Below are 19,596 nucleotides of genomic sequence, written 5' to 3' on the forward strand. Positions count from 1 at the left end.
AAACACAGCCAGTTCCTGAAGAACAGCTCCAGTCCAAGAACCGCTCCATTGTCACTGATAAATTGTACTTGAATCATACAGAAATCACCTTTCTATTTTTTTAACTGCATTGCACTAAAAGGGGGGTACTATGAGACCCCCAAGAGTTTCGTTTCTCTGGCATATATAATGACAAATACTGTGTAAAATCAGCTGAAAAGCTGATCTGAAGAAAGCCTGTTCCTGCAGCATCTGCTGTGCCAGCTGGCTTGAGCTGCAGGCAGCAGCTGCAGGTATGATTTAGGGCCCACCATGCAGGCAGCAGAGGGTTCACTAGGAGTGATGGATTTCACTTACCACTCAGGCGTAAGATCCAGCCCCAAACCTTGGTGAATCACCAGTAAGCTCTGAATGGGTTTATACACATTTATGCAACATCCAAATTTAGCCACAGCTCAGTATCTCAGATACCAAAGAATCTGAATAGTTAAAGTTACCGTCCCATGTGTTTCTCCTTTAACAGACCCATTCAGCTTTGCTGCATCTGCCTTGGTCATAGTCCAGCTAACACATGTAGCCACCTCCTGCCATTTGGGCAGGGTTTGACTCTCTCCTCCTTTCATTCTTTCCCTTCTGTATTATCTTTGGCTGTGTTCCTTCTGTTAATCGTAGCTGGAAACAAGCAGGGTTTCACCTGCAGATCTGGCAGTGTTGCAAAGTGGTTGCAAGCCACATTTATCCTTACAACAAAGAATGTAAGCTCCCTCCTCCCACTGGCGGAAAATGAAGCAAACTCTGGACAGCACGAACAGACTGAAACACACAGCGCTGCAACACAGAGAGAGCCGGTCCCAGAACACTTGCTCACATGTGACAGCTTGCATTGCAGCTCGGCATCCACTACTGCTACCTTTCACATGCCTCTTATGAGCCAGAATTCCTGTAGAGAGATGCGGGGTTTCCTTAGGATGTGTGCCGTGGGGTTGTTAGCCATTATTAACTGTGGCCCAGGTCACTGCGGTCTTTAGGCACATTCAGTGCCTTTGTGGATCTGAGCCAAAGTAATTTCAACGCAAAATAAAAATAGGACACCTCTCTCACCCCCCTGAAAAAAAAGCTCTGAAGATTTCTATAAAAATGTGAAGTGAAAATGGCAGAGGAACTTTCTATAGTGAGTGCAGCTGTAGCTATTCAGCTATCACTCATTACTGCTCTGATGTACATAGAATGGATGTATTTTCCTCATGTTGCTCAGATTTTGTATTTGCAGTAACTGTTACTTACATACAGAATGCTTAATTTACCACCTTCACAACCTGAGTTGGGCTGTGCCCCATTATTTCTCGCGGTGTTGCGTTCACACGATCTATCATACGAGGCCACACTGTACTTGAGGAGGAGCACAATCGCAGAGCACGGGCAGGGAGTCACAGAGCTGGACGGAGCTGTGACGTGTGTCTGATGGGGACAGCCTTGCCCTGTCTGCCAACATGAGGTGGTCGACTTGTCTGCAATGGGTGCGTTTAACAGCGCAGCAGCCAGGGCGATGTTTCCAAAGATCTCATATTACAGTAAGCACAGCAGAAGCACAGACCTGTCATCAGCCTCGAGGTGCTGAGGGGTGCCTGTCCTCACCCCTGGTCCAGGTTTACCAGTGATGAATCAGGAGCTGCTCTGAGCAGCTAGCTGAGAAGAGCCACTGCAGCGTCACTCTGTCAATGGCCAACGCCACAAAGCTGTGCAGGCACTGGAAGGGCGGTGGGGTCAGTCAAAGCATAAGCGGAGTTAACAAGGATTAATGGATCACTAAGAGACCTGCTGGATGGTTCATACCCCCGCATCACAAGCACACAATAGTACAGATTAGTTCAAATATCTTCAGCAATCCCAAGAATAGCCTAAAGAAATGAAACTGAAGTCAATATGGGCTTCTTAACATTTATTAATTAATTCACCAGTGCAAGGCTGCTAATTAATGTCACGCTTGGCTGCAGCACAGGAAGAAATCTACCAGCCATGATGAATATTTGACAGCCCTGTAGATAAGAAAAATGCCAGCTACACAGCCAGGAGGGTACACAGAAAGCACATCCACATGCAATCCAAATCCTTCATCCTTCATCCTCTTCCTCAGCCAGTAAGATGCTTGTGAGCTGCTCCTCAGAGACAGTTAGTTCCTGGCAGGTTCCCATGGCCTGACTGAGGTAGACGGCAAGTATATGTTTGCACTGCAAATAATAGCGCAGCCAAGTTAACAGCAGGAGCAACGCAGGAATGTCATGCTCTATCTGGAAGCCACAAAAATCCATCCTGCCCAGAACAGGTCTAACGAAGCGCTCACCCCTCCCAGGAGCATGGTTCCCTCTTGGCACACCAAGCCCTGGCATAGGCTGGTGCTCCAGTTGTCCCAGGTCAGTTCTGTTGTCAGCATAATGCGATACACGGACCTGACACACAGCAAGGTGTTACTGGTTCCTGATGTCCTCCCCACATGCATGGAGGAGAAGGTAGATCCAGACTATGAGGAACAAGATCTGGCTTGGTACTGCCTGGCAGCCCACATGGCTCTCAAAACCAAAGAGTTTTAGGTCCAGTTTGCAGAGCTCTTGGAAGAGATGGGCTTCCCAAGGGGGAGGGATGCTTGACACCGGGGGGGACACTTTCAGACCAGTTAGTTACCCTGTGCCCTTCCTTACTGGCACCAGGTGAACTGCACCACTTCATCAGTCAGACTCCATGTGGCAGTCCCATTAGCAGAAATAGCCCTTGTTCCAAGAGACCATCTCTTGAAAGTCAGAACAGCAATGTATAATTAAGAACAAAACCCCTCCCTAGCCCTCCTAAGGCCTAGGTCCACCCAAATACTGTGACTCCCAGAGGTCAGATTATTCAGTGGGTCAGGCACAGCCTGCGTGGACAACTCAACACTCCTGCCTTTGCTCCCTTGGAAACTTAAGGCTGCTCAGATTCAAGGAGCAGGGCACAGCCTTCTCGCCCACTCCCTGTCCTGGCCCCAAGTTAAGGCAGACCACTTACCAGAAGGCTCTCGCTCTTCTGCAATACAGTAAAACCAAAAGCAGGACACGTGCAGAAATGGCAGGAACTGTAGCAGGTGTAGAGTTTGCCTGAGCTCCCAAGAACCTGAAACAAAAGCAGTCAGAGGAAGCGGGAGTCAGAGACAGCATTCAGTTTTAATATCTCCAATTCTCAGCCTATATCTGGCCTGATGGCCTCTCCACATGCAACTGGTGAGCGCGCGTCACAATACAAAAGCATCCCCAAACACTGCAGCAGCCCATCTAAACTTGAAGCTCAGCTTCCTCATGGTCTTTACACACTTCTCTTTCCTGCAGGTGAGGAAGCATCCCTGCATGTACACCCCTGCTTGCAGCAGACCTTAGCTCCAGTGACTTATCTGCTGCTAAGAAGTCAAGAAAAAGGTAGTGACATCGAGCACAGAGCCCCCTCCCCTGATCTCCCAAAGCTGGCAGCACAGCGAGCTGCCAGCCCCTGCAGCGAGCTCTCCACCCAGTACTGGCAGGCACAGGATAGTTGAAGATGACGCAGAAAGCCCATTTGTGAATCCAGGGCCACCACGGACCTGGGGATGGAAGAAGATCAGCAGTGAGCACTCACAGCGAGGCCTTTTCTAACCAGCTCCCATGGCTGAAGGCTGCAAAGGCTCTTGCTGTTCTGCTCCCAAAACCAGCTGCAGCTATTGGAATCCAGTTTTGTCTGAATAAACAAAGCTGAAGTCTCCAGAGAAGAAGTCTTCCTGCTCCATCTCTGGTTTGGGAACAGCACTGCCTCCTTTTCCCACATGCTGCTCCTCTGCAAGGCTGGTACTGAGGCGTATTCCCTCTGCGCCATGGGCAGCCAGGTGAGGGAAGCATTTGTTTCCAGCGTGGAGAAACTGACAGGAAAACTGTGAACTGCTGGAGCTGACTGCACGGTATAGAAAAGCCAACATACATATTTCTCTTTTGCTTTCTTCAAGACTGGAAAATAGCTTTTAGAAAGCTACTTTAAGAGCCAACTGCTCTGCCCCCTCCTATTGCAAGGGAAGAGTCTGTGGGAGCAGAACACACTTGCAGACCATAAGCAAATACTGGCACTCAAAAGCATGGACTTCTCTAATGCTCTGAGGCCTGAGTGCACCCCATGGCCAACACAATTACAACAGAATATTTGCTATGACGTGTCTCATATCTGCCACAGTGAGAGCAAGTGCTCTGCATCAGGTCTGTGGCCTCGACAGCTGGCACTAACTCTTCCAGGGTATTCCAGAGAATGGTGGGGATTTACACGGGTGCAATCACCAGCAGCATCCTCTGCGCACACGCCTCTGTGCTCTGATGGCACACCACACTCCTCCCCCATACCAGGCTTTAGATTCTGGTTGGGTTTGTGGCACACATCCACCTACATCCAAAGATAAACACAAAAAAGTGAAAAGACAGTGGAGCTCCGCAGAGTGCTGCTCCCCTCCAGGATGCCCCTGGCACTCCTAAATCACTCCAGAGGAGCATCACCCCTCCCAGTCCAGAGCTGCACTTGCAAGGGAGCCTTCCCCTGTCCCCTGGAGCTCTCCGCAGCCCTTGCCTCACAGGTAACATCCACAAGTGTAAGCTCTCCCACAGAAGTGCCTATGCCTCCTAATCCCCCTTACTCCCATCAGATTCAGGACACAAGACTCACATTCCCACTTCAGAGTAAACCAGTCTTTTTTCAGTCTGGCCTTTACTCTGGGACCTCCTTATACTCCAGGCTGAGTTTGTTTCACTTGTGATAAGTTTGTTTTTCTCTAGCCCCTTTGATTGTTTTTTCCAAGATGAAGTATTCCGATGGTGCCTTTCCTTCAGAAATGTTTTTCTTTGAGGAGGTGGGGGGGAGGAAGACACAGACACTGCCAGATTTGGGCTGAGTTTAGTATCCTGACCTAGATGGCAATAATGCAGCTTCTGCCTAATAAGGCAGAATCTAAAATCCAAAGACCAAGAGAAAAAGGTGCCTCTGTTTCTGGCCAGCTGCAGCCAAGCCAGGCACTGGGGTGCTCTCTTGGCCCTGAGCTGCTATGAGATTTCCTTCCGCTGCCCTCATCTCCAGGCGCTTGCTGGCTGCACAGCGAGGAAAAATCAGCTTGGTGGTAGTGTCCCTGCCAGTGTGTGGGGATGCAGGAGGGCCAACTGTGGCACCATGGCAGCTACTGCTGCCACTAGCATACTAACTGTATGGTAGCACCACAGCCTGTGCCAGGACCTGATGCTCAAATCCTTCACGGTGGGGCAGGCTGCCATACAGTTCTACGAAATTAATTAAAAAAGACATAAAAAAGAAGAATCCAATAAAAGTGCCAGGATATGAGCAATGCAAGTGACAGTTGGCAGGAGGGCTAAAGCACTGCCTCTGCCCCCGCTAACTGCATTCACTCCCACAGCTCACAGCATTTCTGCAACTCAGGCATAGCTAATAGGTGCCGCAACTGCTGCCGCCTGCTCACCACTTTACACCTCTGACAAATCCAGCGAAGCCACCATCAGCCAGCATCCACCATCTCTGCAGCAGGTAAAACTTATTTATCCCTGACCTGGAGTTACAAGGGTTGGCTTTAGTCTGCAGCGTAGGCAGGTATTATACAAGCTCTTCTGGGATGATTAACAATTCTGAGGTAACATTAGCCCTTGAATACCCCCTATTAAGTAGCAAGGGCATTAATGCCCAGGCATTAATAGACAAATCACAGCTTTCACTTGACTGCGGGCTCGCTCTTCTCCCATCTCAGTTCCTGAGGGCAAGAGCTGCCTTCACTACAGGCTGCAGTCCTAGGGCCTGTCTGAGCAGAGCCATCTTCCCCTGAAGTAGTACCTCAGATGTGCTGGGTGATACAGAATGCAAACAGCATTTTAGCCTGTGAAGTATCAACATCTCAGCTTTGGCTATGATGACCCAAAGGAGTTTCACAATAGGACCAGCCTCATGGCCTCAATGAGAACAGCTCTCAAGATCCAGCTGCAAGTGAAAGCACCACCTCACATTCCAGCTCAACCACATCTGGGTGCAAACAGCAGAGCTGACTTTCTGGGGAAGAAGTGAAAAGGATGACTGTGCATGTGTCCAGGCAGCCACAGATGCTCCCTCGCTCTCCTCCCTGCACTGGGCATGCTTCCCTGCTGAGGGAGAAGTGCACATAGGTGGGATATGTGTCTACGCCACATACACATGAATGAAGAGCCAGTGACACTACCCAGCTACTCTTAAGTGCAGTGTCCCACTCCGTGTTTCGGTTTCTATGGCCTCAGACTGTGTTCCTGTCACTGCTCCAGCCAGCAGCCCCAGGGGAGGCTCTGCTCTTTGTTTCTACATCTCAGACAGCTGTGCTGCGGAAGAATTTCACAATGGGACCAGCCTCCCACCCCCAGAGAAAATATCTCTTCAGATTCCTCTGTTAATGAACTCATCAGCATGGCCTTATTCAGCAATCAAGTTCCACTAAAGAGGAATGCTGCTCAGAAGCACTTAGGAACCTGCAGGCAGGGACGGTCTCCTGTAGGCTGCCTGTCAGCTGGGAGAACACAGGCACAGGCCCTGGGTGATGCAGGGGGCCGCTCACATCATACCCATCAGCTACAAAGTACACTGAGGGCTGGGCTTGTCCTACTCCTGGTGACCAGCCCTGACCTACCTGTCCAGAGGTTCCTTCCCCACAGGGGAGCCGGTGGCTCCCTCTACCTGCAGTGGCAGGAGGACAGCAGTTCTGACACTTGCTCTTTTTCAACATGCACAAGTTGAGCCAACTGTTGGGGCCATCAGTAGATATTAATAAATCAGCTCCATTTGGTGACTGCAGGACTGCTTCCAGCAGTTTTGGCCCCTCACTTCAGTAGGGAGAGGGCTGGGCAGCATGGAGGGGTGCCCGCCTCGCTGCACTGTTCAGCAATGACCCTGCCCAAACCAGAGCAGGGTGTCAGGGCAGCACCCAACACATCAAAGCCCTCTCGCCATGCTTCTCTGATCTCCTCCATGTCTCATGAGTCTTCCTGCATCTAAGAGATTAATATTAGGCCTCTTAAAGAGGCAGATAACTCTGCCATGCTGCAGAAAAGCTGTAAGCTTGTGAGCACGTATTTAGGCTCCCTGAGAAGTCCAGAGGCCCTAAGCAGTCCCCCTCACACTTCACACAAAAGGGTGCTAAGTGAAGACTATACATCTCTGCCTGCAAAGCTCTGCCTTCACCTGCACGGCCTGACAAAGCTCTGCAAGGAGAATGTGACCTTTTTAGGCTTTACCAAATATCCACAGGCAAGCCCTCAACTCAAATCAAAGACTGTGTTCCTGAGTCCTGTATGTTTATGAATCATGCCTCTCTGGAGGGGCCGATGTCCTCTCCAAGGCCCCAGAAGCGATAAAGACTCCACGTGCAAATCAAGCAATGCAAGCTCTGAACATGTGAAAAACGTTTGTGTCATTACCCGGGCCTGGCTTCACAGCTCTTCTCTTACCCTAGATGACCCCAAAGAATCTCAGCACCTCCAGGGAAGGAGAGAAGGGCCTTTGCAGGGAGGATATTTGGAAATGTTCCTCTTGGCTGCTGCAACAGTGAGCAGAGATTCCCTCTCTTCTGATGTGTGAAAAAGGGCAGCACCAGGTTCAGCAATGGAGAGGGCTGTGCTGTCTGAGGGGTTAGTAGTGCTAAGTAGAAGGAATTGGATGCTTCTTCACCAAAATCTTATGGGCACAGGGCTCCACTGCTTATACAGCCTTAGCTAGGGTACAGCACTCAGCGTCTCTCTGACTCTGACCCCATGGGCTGGATGCAGCTGGTCAATGGCTCACATAACAGACAGACTGTCCCCAACAGAGATGTCACCGGTGCTGTGGCACAATAAAGCAAGGAATTGTCCATACCACAGAAAAATCAGAAGGAAGTGCCAGTGGCTCCTCTCTTCACCTAATGAGTCTCAGCTCCACCTCTGATCCTTGTGCTGTACAAGGAGTTTGATCTTTAGGACTAAATTGAGGTCTTCTCCCTAAAATGCCATTTTATGAAGATGTTTCAGTGATTCACAGACTTGGCTACAGTGAACTAGAATGAAACCCACAGACTTGGCCTGCTTTGCTTCCTTCCAGGCAGCAAGGATCCTAGCGCCAAGCAGAGGTCAAGAGTGTTCAGGACACTGAGGATTTGGAGTGCAACAGGGAAAGAAATGCAGTGATGGCAGATAACACACCATTGCGTACAGTTTGTCAAGAGGAAGAACTGCCTTTGTTGGATAGGATGAAAGTAATAAAGCAAAATTAGCAATCCCTGGAAAACTTCCTTCTGACCGTGATACTCATAAACATGTAAGAAATTGTCTCTGACTGGCTGGGAGCCACACAGAAAATGGTAGAATCCCATGCTGTTCTAATTCTAGTCCATGGCTACTGCCCTCCAGTATCACTTCAGGAGTTTGTAAAACACTGATATTCTCTATGTTTATCCAAGTGCCCTTCCATGTTCTGCAAGTTAGGAAAATATTGGCTCACGTCAACTGGAAACCATCAGAAAGGAAGACTGAGGAGGAGAAAAACAGTGTGTACCTGGTATGCAGTCCTTCCACTGGGGGACATGACTCGTGTGACAGAACGCTGATCCACCAAATCCAAAGCTGGGACAGCAGATGGGCCAAATATGAACTTCAGCCTGAAAAAGAACATGTCTCTAGTTAGGTCACACCATAAAAGAGGACCACCTGGCTTAGCCTAATCCAGGGGATTTAGCCCTATGGAGTCCAGAAGGCCTGTAGGCCTCCCAAAATCCTAACAGTTACAGCTCCATTAATTATGCTACCAAGCAACGAAGTCCATTTGTCATTCTCAGCTTTGTGGACTTTCACCAAGTGACCACCAATCCCTGCCATGTCCCTCAGAAAATCCCAGGACTCGGTCCTTAAGGAGTCCTTAAGCCTCTACTCTACCAGCTATTCGGAGCTGGTTTTTTGATATTCTTAAGAGAACTTCCAAATTTCCAAGATGCTCCCAAACAGTTCCACATTTCTTTGCAAAATCCCACTCAGATTTAATTATAAGGCATTTTAAAGATTTTTCTTACACAGGACATTACAGCTTATGTGTTTCTTTTTCAGCACGGCGACCCAAACACTATTCTGGCTGCCTGCTGCACAAACAGGACATGAAGTGGTTCCTGTCCTGAACTAAAATGAGACAAAGTGCATCTGAGACACAGAAGTGAGATTATTTAGTGCCAGAGCACTAGCACTTAACCAATTTATCAATCAGTGTATGTAGACTCTAAAGCTGGAAACTTTGCTTCTGCCCAGCACCCTAAATACACTAGGTCTTCCTCAGGGGAAACCGCACCTAAGGCAGCAAAAGCCAAACATGCTGGCAAAGAGAAGATGCAGGAAGGAAATCCTGGGGGATGCACAGATCTGGGGATCCAACAGAGGTTACAGGCAACAGGCAGTATCAGACACGCAGCCCAATTATCCTTGTTGCAGTAAACTGTGAAACTGTCACATAAGCCCAACAAGCATAAACAAGGATTTTAGTCGGGGCAGCACCAGGTAAACAGGAGCACATGGAGGCAGGCTTGCTGATGCTAAGGGGAAAAGGGGTTTGTGCTCTGGAACACCTTAACACCAGGACACAGGATGTCCTGGGTGAGTTGCCCTGAATCAGATTATTGAATCCCACCTCCAGTCATGGCCCACACATCATGCCTTGGAGGAATGAGAGAGCAAAGACGATACATAGCTCCTTGAGCAATAGGAAATGCAGCAGCAGGGCTCCTTCCTCATCCCAGGAAAACTGGTTTAAGCCCTGGAGAATGAATGAGTCATTTTGTAGTGATCACATCTCCTCTATCGCAGTCACAACTGAGATATAAATTATTCTTTCTCTACCCACCAAACTGCATCAAAAGGAAGCTAAAGACCATCAGGGAATTACTTAAGACACTCAACTACACGTGGAGCCACCGGATAGCATCTGTAATCCATCTACCAGCGGGGCTCAGAGACAGCAATTTATTCCAGATAAACACCCAGGGACAGCACATGCTTTATGCCACTCCACCCTCCCTACAAACCCTTTCCTTTTCCTTTCCTTCCAAGTAGGACACAGCACCATGCAGGGACGCACCACTGCACAGCTTTTATGGATCAGAGAGTGCCTGGGATGGGGTAAAGACAAGGTTAGCCAGGTTTGCTCAAGTGCATGCTTGCTTCCTGCAAAACATTGCCTCTACACAACTCTCTCCTCGGCCTCAGTGCTGTGAGGCAGCACCATGAGGGCACGTGCTGGTGTCTGGCTGCTCTTGTGCTTGGTGCTGTAAAATTCCACACCAGCAAGTGGAAAGCTGTGAGTCCTGAAGGCACAGTAATTTCTGTCTACATACTCATTGTCTGCACATCCCTGCAAGGAGGATTTTATCTCCTGTTGATGCCATGCAAGGGTATATGATAAGCTGTATGCCAAATATGGACATCTATACCTTTAGCCTATAGACCAACCTATAGCTCATAGGCTTAAAAGTTATTCTAGACCTGTATATCCAGCTGCTCTGAATGTGTTCCAAAGCACTCAGGGGCAACTCAGTTAACTTTAGAGACCTTTCATCCGCTGAGAAAAATCTGTGTAGTCTAGGTTCGTTACAAGGATAAACAACAAGAAAATCAGCAGCGATGAAAAGATAGTAGAAAACACGAGTGGGAGAATAAGAGAAAGCAGAGGAATATTTCTAACTCCAGTGAAGATACAAAGAGCCAAGGCAGAGCCCTGGCGTCTCAGCAGCATGGCTGACCTATGTGTCTGAGTCAATCTCATTGATAACAAGCCAAGCAGACCGACTTTTTCCAGGAATACCAAAACTTCAGTTGCACAAACTCAAGGCAATAAGGATTGGCTTCATCTAAGGACTGAGAGGAGGTGGGCGGGGGAACACTCAACGTAAGACATTCCTTAATGATTAGGTTTGGGACTATAAGGGGGCTGAGTTAATGAGTTTCAGTAACTCTTTCAAATTTGGGGGATTCTTTTTTTCATGTATATAATTTGATCAGTCTAACGGGAAATAAGTAAGGGGAATGCCCAAAGAAAATTGAAGGACTTCAGAGATTTGGAAGAGATTCAGAAATTAACTCAGAATACTTCTGAGCCACTGGTCACAGGGAATTGATGGAAATCTGACTGCCAAGAGTTACCACCCAAACTTAACAAGGGAACTTCTTTCCTGCTCTTTTTTTTATGAGGAGAAGGAAACAAAAACTTGTAAAATACAATCCCACCTTTCAAAGGCCAGTGTGGTCCCAGAAGGGGGAGCCAGCATCCATACCTTTCACAAGGGTTAGGTTAGATAACTTTAGACCCAAAGATATTAAGGCCTGAAGAGTTCCTGGTAGTCTCCTCTCCTGGCTAAGTTACAGGCAGGCAGGAACACAAAGTCAAAGATGAATCTGAAAAGCCTTTCTCACTGTGATGCTGCCTTTTCTCTATCACCAACACCAATTAGTGGCAGCTGCAGAAGCTGTGAAACTTGGATCTCTTAGGAGACTGCTTGGGAATGGCTGAAATATTCACAAGCTTCAATCAATGCAAGGACGATGAAGCTGACCTGAGACTTCTTCTAAACAGAAGAAAACTCTCAGGGTAATCTTCAAGTTAACAATTCTCTTGTGCAGAAAGATGATACATTCACTTCTCCCTTTCTATCACACATGCCCATGACTCAAACAGAAGAAGGAATCTCAAGATGCTGCTGTGTTCACAATGATCTGAACGCTGTGGAGATGCAGCACTCCAGCAGCACAAATCACTCTGAAACACAGCCCACTCTCACAGAAAACTCATTCCAGAGCTGAGGGTGGTCTCAGAGCTCAGGTTAAACATTCTGTGGTTTTGTGTGTTTAATCCACACAAATGAAAGCAAGTCATCACAGAAGATTCAGCGATACAGAGGTAATTTCATGAGTCTCTAAAAAAAACCTTGAGATCATCTCTTTGGACCTTCATTTCCACTACCAGCAAAAACACATAGCACCTCTGCATGAGAAACACGTACTGGTCAAACATAAGGAAAAAATAGCGGTACTATGATGAGAGCAGACTATCAGCTGCCCTTTAGCCAGACACTTGGGACAAGAACTGAAGCAAAAGATACTTACCCCAGCAGCAGGTCATCGGGGACTGCAACAAAAAGAAAATGAAACATGATTTTGTTGAACTTCCCCACTGTGAGAGACATCAACATCACAGGGAGGCTAGTGTCTCCCTAATGTAACCCCAGAGGCCACATAGGACTGCTATGCTCTAGCCATCCTCTTTAACCACCGAAAAGCAAAAAGGAGCAGCAAATGATCTGCTATGGTAGTGCTAAAGCACTTATCAAGTACAGCAATTAAATATACATTCAGAACCACAGGGACTAATTTTAAAAAGAAATGCGGAAGCCCGAATATACTTACTTTTATGATATCCTGCTTTTAAAAGGATGCAAGAAAAGGCATGCAATGTCAACCTCTTACTCTGCCACTTTAAGAAGTTAGTTAAAAATATATATATTGGTTTCCCTGAAACTCTCTTGGCATCAGTTGAGAACTCTGGCATCAAAACTTTAAAAATGTTGTTCTTTTCCCAGCATAGTCTTGCAGGGCACCACTAGTTTATAGCTTTTAATACAGCACACAGAAACATAATGTCTGCACTTATTAGAATTTCTTGTCAAGATGGAAAATTACACATAAGAAAATTAGTCTATTTGTTGTAGCTAACAGCTTACACTCTGATCATCCAATCTGATCTTTCTGTTATCACTAATGGGACAAAGTGTACTACGTCTCCGTATTCCACTGGAAGGACTTTTGAGTTTAAAGTCCTTTGTTCCAACAATTCAAAATATTTTCTGTGACTTACGCTGTTGGTTTGACTTTTCCAACTTTGTTCTATCCAAAGTGATTGATCAGTTTGTTTCTGCAGTTATGTCTCAGTGTATGTCTTAGTACTATTTTGGTGCTTTAAGGAGAATCATACCTTAAAAGGAATGTCGACCTTTAATATTTTTTTTTCTAGTTTACAACAGGATGTATAAAGCTCTTTTTAAAAGTCACATGTAGATTTTGGCTCTACTCTAACCTGACAGACGACATACTGCAAGTATGCCAAAAAGCTGTTAATGTGGTCACTCTGACAGTTTAGACATTAAGTCTCTGCCCATTCCCCACTCAAATGTAGTGCTTAAACAGGCTCCTCTGAATGTTTATTCGGTTGGTTTTAGTGCTGTTAAAATATTCCTTAAATAGACACTTTCCTTAGGAAGAACCATTCTGTGCTACTTATCAAGTAAACACAAACAGTAATGTTCTTTCAGCATGGATTACAGAACTACGTTAGTAATCCAGAGTGCAATGAAGGTGATTGTTCTTAACTAGCTGCTAGAATTGACCAAGATTTAACTGTTGGCTTATGCTTGCTTCATTCAAGCAACAGGAAAGTTGTTCTTTGCCCTGGAATCACTAACACTCCACCCTCTGCTGGTCAGTCGTGAAACATGATCGTTTTTATGAAGATTTCCCTTTCAACTCTAGTTTTGAAATTAGTGAGTCTATAAAAACAGCAGTACAGTAGGCACAACAAAATGCCTACATGAAAGCATATAAATTATCATCCCTCAAGTGTGACCACTTACACTACAAACTCTAAGCAATAGCATTGCCCTAGGTCCCACGTTCAAAAAAGTGTCCAACCTAGTCTAATTTTGGAAGGGCCTGCTCCTCATTACCTGTGCTTCAAACCCCTTGTGTCCAGACAAGCTGTATCAAGTACAGCAATTAAATATACACTCAGAACCACAGATATTAATTTTAAAAAGAAATGTGGAAGCCCAAATATACTTTCTTTTATAATATCCTGCTTTTAAAAGCATGCAAGAAAAGGCATGTGGCCTCAACATGTTACTCTGCCACTCCCAAAAGCGAAGGGCATCCCTTACGTGACAGAGTCTGCATAAGATGCAAGCAAGGAGAGGCTGACAACCCTCATTGCTACCTAAAGGTTTGACGCTGCCAGTATTATTGGCCCACCGCCTGCTGGAATGCTTCTGTTTTTCTTCACGTACCATGTGAGGTCTCCTGAAAAGCCTTTTTGATCTCTTTCAAAAGCTCTTCTGCTACTGCTGGCAAGGTACTATCCATCTCATTGGTACTGGCCTCGTGACTGGAAGCAAGGCAGAAGAGAACAGGAGACAGTAGGAAATAATTACAGTCACTGCAGATACTATAAACCAGGACAGTTTATCTGGGCAGTACTCTACCTCAACCCTGCAATGAGGCACCTTTTGAACTGTGTTTTTTACACTTTCTCGGAACAAAGGGTTTCTCAAAACAGACATGTGCCTCTCAGACAGCCCCACCTATAAAGAGGTCCCCAGGAAAGGGACCGGGGGCAGGGCCACACAGCCTGCAACAGGAAGAGGCTCTGGCCCGGAGCGCTCCGGCGCTGGGCCCAGAGAGGCCCGCGACAGGCGCTGGGGGATCTCTCAGGGCAGGGCCGGCGGCTGCCAGGCCCCGACAGCGGGAGCCACGGCGGCTGCTCCCCGCTGCGGTCCCCGGGGGCTCCCTCGGCACGACGGAGCCGCGCCGGAGCTATTTAGAGCCGCCGGTCCTGGGACGGCGACCCCGGGGCCGGGGCCGGGCCTACCTGTGGCCACGCAGCCATGAGGGCGCGTCTCCGTAGCAACAGGCGCCCCGGTGACGCACCGGCCTGCATCACGTGGCGAGGGCGCCCTCTTAAAGGGCCCGCGCGGGAGAATGCTGGCGGCAGGGGTGCCGCGGGTCCTGTGCCGTCTGGCCGGACGGCGCTGCCCCGCCGGGCTCCCACCGCCCCGGCCCGCATGGCGCAGTGGGGCCCGCGGAGGGGAGGAGGAGGGCGGCGGCGGCGGCAGCGGCAGCAGGACGGGGTCCGCGCGGCGGCGGGCGGCCCGGCCGGTCGGGGGTGCCGTGGGCTTCCTGGGAGGTGAGGCGGGCCGGGGGCGGCGGGCCGGGGCCGGGGCGGGGCGGCGCGGGCGGCGGTCACCCTCGTCCCGCAGCCCTCTCCCTCTTCCCCAGGGACGCCGAGGAGGACGGGGAGGACGCCATTATCCTGCTGCTGAAGAGAGCCAAGGTGAGGCGCCGTCCTCCGCAGGGCCACGGCGTTACCTCAGCGCGGGGCCGGGCGGGTGAGCGGCCCCTCGGCTCTCCCCTCTCTCTCTGCAGCTCAGCGTCATGAAGGGTGAGCTGGGGGAGGCCGAGCGGGTCCTGCACCAAGCCCTGCGGCTGTCGCACCAGGCGGATAACACGAAAGCCATCGTCTACACCTACAGCATGGTAGGGGGACAGAGGTGCAGCACGGTACCTCCTGCTCCGTGATGTCCCATGTCCATCTGGTTCGTGCTGGATGTCGCCCTTGGGCTGCAGGTCCCGTCGGGAGGGTGTTGTGCTATATATTGGGGCTGTGGTGGAGGCAGAAGGAAAAGCAGTTGCGTCGAGGCTACTCCCCGCAGCCTCTGCGGACCTTCAGCACTGTCTGTCTCTTCCAGATGGCAAACGTGGCCTTCATGCAGGGACAGCTGGACAACGTGAGTAGCTCTGTTTCCCCCCCCCCCTCTGAATTTTACAAGGCTGACATCTTGTGCAAGATGGTGAAGGTGCGGTGACAAGCTGCACACTGAGAGTTGTGAGGCAGAGATCTCCCAGTATAAGGCAGAATAATATGCCATGGGACTGCAGTCCCATAGAGCACACGTTGCTAAGAAAGATTCTTTCACAGTTAAATTTTGAGCTTGAACATGGTGTAAGTTAAGGAATACTTCTTACAGTCAAATGCCACAGTCGGGCATTTAGATACTGTCCCAAGGAGAGTCCGGGAAAGCCCTGAAGGCACACAGATGTGGTAAACTCATGGCTGGTAGAGCAGTCCTAAAGTAGAAACTGGAAGGACCCACCAGTTGGCAGTACCATTGGGCTCAAGTTAGCCTTTCATTTCTGACTGGTCTTGACATACAAGGTAAACGCCACAAATTGAGAGAGAGGGTTTTCCCAGTAGTTTGCCCCCATAAAGGGTAGAGATCTTTTGTCTTAACTGCCATCATTCCTCAGTATTCTCTTCAAAATTCTCATTGCAGGCAGAAAAGCTCTACAAAGCAAGTATGAGTTATTTGCTTGCAGGGGACACGAAGGAGGTATGTTCTTCTGATAAAGGCTTTCAGGGGGAGTATTAACAATTCTTTAGTCTATTTCTTGTGCTGTAATAGCTCCTACTGGAAATTGGCAGTACTAGCTAATGAGCTTGTCAGCTTCTCAAGAACTTCCTTTAAGGGGATGGGCATTTTCAAGGTCTAAACTCGTTCTTTGGCAAAGTAATGTTTCTACTGAGGAAATGTAAGAAGAATAACAGTCACATTGTGTGTCCTCCTGGCAGGATGACAATGCAATCCTTGAGATGTCCCTCAAGCTGGCCAGTATCTATGCTGCTCAGAAACAGTGAGTTCCCTGCTAAAGGCATCTTTTGCTTTAATCTCAGCTTCACAGTGGCAGTGAAGAAAGAGGCTCTTTCCTCTGAGAATAGAGTGCCTGAGAAAGCTTTGCTGTGCTGTGCCAAGATACCATCAAGGTTCCAACTGGCATGATATTTGCCTACCCACTGTCATGTAGCACAGTAATTGCCCAGCTTAGGGCAGAAGCAGCCATAAAGGACATCGCTCTTTAGTCTTAAATCCACACCTCACGGGAGAGAAAGCTTTTGAACGCCGTTGGTGGCTGGTAACTCATAGCTTCATTTTTCAGTGGAGCTTTGGCATGGGTTGCCTGAGCTGGCCTTATTTGGGGGGAGGGGGCCCTCTCCACCTCTTGGCACCCGTTCCCCATGGGTCAAGAGAAGGGTCCAGGCCACGATCAAGAAGAGAGCACTGAGGGCAAGAAGGTTCTGATAAAGGGGAAAAGTTGTCTTACAGGTCCTTTAGAATGAGGGATTGAAGGTGTTCACATCTGTCCCTTCAGGGGTAGAAGGAGCCTTGCTTTGCTGAGTTGTTGTACTTTGCAGGCACAAATTAGCCCTGGCTGGCTATGAGTTCTGCATCCTGACCTTAGAGGAGAAGATTGCCAAGCAAAAGGACTTGCCTGAGGATGTCTTACCAGGTGAGACTGCCTTGTCTGCCAAAGGCTTCCCTCATTATCTCTTCTCCCTTTCCCTGACCTCAATGTTGCTTTCCATATTGCCTAAGCACTGTCTTCATGTCAGTCCTTCCTTGTCTTCACACCACACGAGTTTTCCTACTCTTGTAGCATGGAGACTCATGCTTGATCCTGTAGAAGTGATCACTTCCACTCCTCTCTATTTGCAGCTGAAGAAAAGGCCAACACCCGTCTCTTGCTTGGGATGAGCCTAGACTCCTATGCTCGCTATCTCCTAAACATTAACCAGCTCCCAGTGGCCCAAAAAATGTATGAGAAGGCTCTGCAGATATCAAATGATGTTCAGGGAGAGACTCATCCACAGGTGATGTGTACAAATGGTAGTTGGACTACTAGGGAAAGAAAGGCTAATCTCCTAGGGAATGAGGTAGCCGTAAAAGCATCTTTGCTAGCATGAAATATACACAGCACTAAATTAGGTTCAGTTTTCCAGCCAGGAAGAATGAGCATGCTGATATATAAGACATTTTCTTACTGAAAGTTTCTCTGGGAAATACTACTTTTACTAGTGTGTCAGGGGTATGAATGTGGTGCTTCTGCTGCCCCAGACTTCTCCACAAGTCCTGCTCTGAGAATTCCTTTTCTGTCCTGGTACAGACTGTGGTTCTGATGAATGACTTGGCAACTGTACTGGATGCTCAGGGGCACTATGATGAGGCATACACCTATGTGAAGAGAGCAGCTGAGCTGGCAAAGGAGACTCAGCACCCTGAGGAGCACATGGTTCTGAATAACCTGGCAGGAATTCTGATGCACAAAGGTAGGTAAATAAATGTCTAGCTATGTCACTGTGCTTGTGCTGACTGCAGATACCTGTATTGTAGGATTGAATATAGCACTATTTTTGTGTTACTATTTTTAGTTTAATAGTAGGTCTGCTGACTTTGATTAGGCAACCTGTGTTGTGTTCAAACTGAATTCAGCTGCTGAAGGATCCTGTCCAAGATAAATGTAGTACTGCTGCATCTGACTCAAAAGGTTGCCAGGGGATCTTGTTTCCCTTGTCCTGTATGTACAGTAACTGGTTCCAAAAGGACAGAAGGCATGCTTGAGACTTATTTCTATGAGATTTTAACGCTGAAGCAGCACCTTGTCCCATAGTCATTGCTGCTGTCTAGCTCTCATAGTTGGCACCATATGCTGGATGTTTTCTGAACCTCCCTAGGTCCGGATGTGTTCCAAGTAGTCCTTGCTTGTCCTTTGCATGTGGTCTGCTTCAGGAGGGGACTCTGAAAATGGCTGATGTAGTTGGCTAGCTGTGCTGCTTTCTCCTCTTGCTACAGAAGACTTCCTGCAAGCAAAACAAGTGTATAAAGAAGCTCTCAAGCAGGCACAACAGAAGGGAGATGCTGCTTCTGTCCAGCATATCCAGGAAGAACTAGCTGAGCTGGCCAAGAGGAGAAAGGGCTCCAAATAAGTCTGGCCACAGAGTCCCACCTTGAGGTGACCGACAGCAGCAAGGGTTGGTCAGTACAAGCAGCCTGGGACCAGTTTGGTGCAGTTCTCCAGGGGAACAGCAATGAGGAGTTTAAGGACTGCTTAACAGGAAGGGCTGCTATTGCCTAACAATTTAGCCCAAAATAAAGTTGTGAAATCTTAACTATGTAAATTGTGGTGTAGTCTATGGTTGGAGAGACCTCCTGTGCTAGTGATCTGACTTTGTCTTGACTGCCAGCAAAGTACAAGTCTAGCCTGGTATTAATCCTCGCAGTTCAGTCAAGCAGTAGTCATTTGCTACTCCTGACTATTCACAGAAGTATTCACTTTCAAAACATGGCTGTACTAAAGCTAAGTCATGAAAAAGAAAACAGGCAGGAATCGTCTGACTCTTTACATGCTGGCTAGCACAACAGGCTGTACTTTTGTCAGTGCTACAGTTCAGTATCTATTAGCGAACAGCGCATTTCCCAGACTATACCTGTACTATGACAGAGCTGTAGCTCCGTGTCCTTTTCAGACAGGTTGCCTGAAGATCAACTGTTTTTCTTCAAGGCATTTAGCATCCAAAGATAGAACATGCCCTCTCAGATGAGGGGGGAGACCGTAACCAGAGCTGTTTTCAGAAATAAAACACTTGGCTACTTTACCCTAGTCAAGAGCACATGAAGTGCCAAAGCTGTCCTCCTGTCTTGGTCAGTGCTAGAATGCTGAGGCTTCCTGTTGGAAAAGATGGTATGTACAAGCTGTCAGGTTTGGAAGCTATGTGTTTTCATGTGAATCTACTATGAACCAGCCTGCTTATACAACAGACTTTTTCAGTTTTGTCCTGCAGGGAAGCCTAATGTTAAAGGCAAAGGAGAATTAAACCAGAAGTTATCAAATTCCTATTTAGGTAGGATAGCAGAACTAACTGTAATTCTGTCACTAACCAAGCATTATTTTAACCTCTCAT

General features: G+C 48.0%; 2 protein-coding genes across 4 annotated transcripts; one reads left to right on the forward strand and one right to left on the reverse strand.

The window, feature by feature from the left end:
- Positions 1-1,912: 1,912 nt before the first annotated feature.
- ZSWIM7 (zinc finger SWIM-type containing 7) lies at positions 1,913-14,700 on the reverse strand. The gene is made up of 6 exons (XM_082493276.1): positions 14,674-14,700; positions 14,093-14,190; positions 12,144-12,165; positions 8,560-8,662; positions 3,016-3,120; positions 1,913-2,207 (listed from the first exon to the last, which is right to left on the reverse strand). The coding sequence occupies exons 2-6, from the start codon at positions 14,166-14,168 to the stop codon at positions 2,091-2,093; spliced, it is 423 nt and encodes a 140-aa protein (XP_082349402.1). The 5' UTR covers positions 14,169-14,190; positions 14,674-14,700; the 3' UTR covers positions 1,913-2,090.
- An 83-nt stretch (positions 14,701-14,783) lies between these two features.
- TTC19 (tetratricopeptide repeat domain 19) lies at positions 14,784-18,936 on the forward strand (the record flags this gene model as incomplete). Of its 3 annotated transcripts, none has more annotated exons than XM_082493256.1 (10): positions 14,784-14,988; positions 15,062-15,135; positions 15,228-15,338; positions 15,551-15,589; positions 16,136-16,192; positions 16,432-16,493; positions 17,053-17,147; positions 17,354-17,508; positions 17,802-17,964; positions 18,491-18,936. In XM_082493256.1, 10 exons carry the CDS (start codon positions 14,784-14,786, stop codon positions 18,619-18,621), a joined length of 1,092 nt encoding a protein of 363 aa, XP_082349382.1. In that variant the 3' UTR covers positions 18,622-18,936. The 3 variants fall into 3 exon arrangements, with proteins under 3 accessions (XP_082349382.1, XP_082349381.1, XP_082349383.1); XM_082493255.1 differs by having other exon boundaries at positions 18,488-18,934; XM_082493257.1 differs by having other exon boundaries at positions 15,081-15,135; positions 18,488-18,931.
- Positions 18,937-19,596: the final 660 nt, after the last annotated feature.

Source organism: Vanellus vanellus (assembly GCF_965231255.1).
Source record: "Vanellus vanellus genome assembly, chromosome: 19".
Classification (NCBI taxonomy): Eukaryota; Metazoa; Chordata; class Aves; order Charadriiformes; family Charadriidae; genus Vanellus; species Vanellus vanellus.

Excerpts from the sequence above, each read along its gene's own strand:
- ZSWIM7 (XM_082493276.1), bottom strand. The coding sequence starts at position 14,168 with ATGGATAGTACCTTGCCAGCAGTAGCAGAAGAGCTTTTGAAAGAGATC. Across the intron at positions 12,166-14,092 it reads TTTTCAGGAGACCTCACATG|TCCCCGATGACCTGCTGCTG; the intron begins GTACGTGAAGAA and ends TTTTTGTTGCAG. Across the intron at positions 2,208-3,015 it reads AGAAGAGCGAGAGCCTTCTG|TGCAAACATATACTTGCCGT; the intron begins GTAAGTGGTCTG and ends TATTATTTGCAG.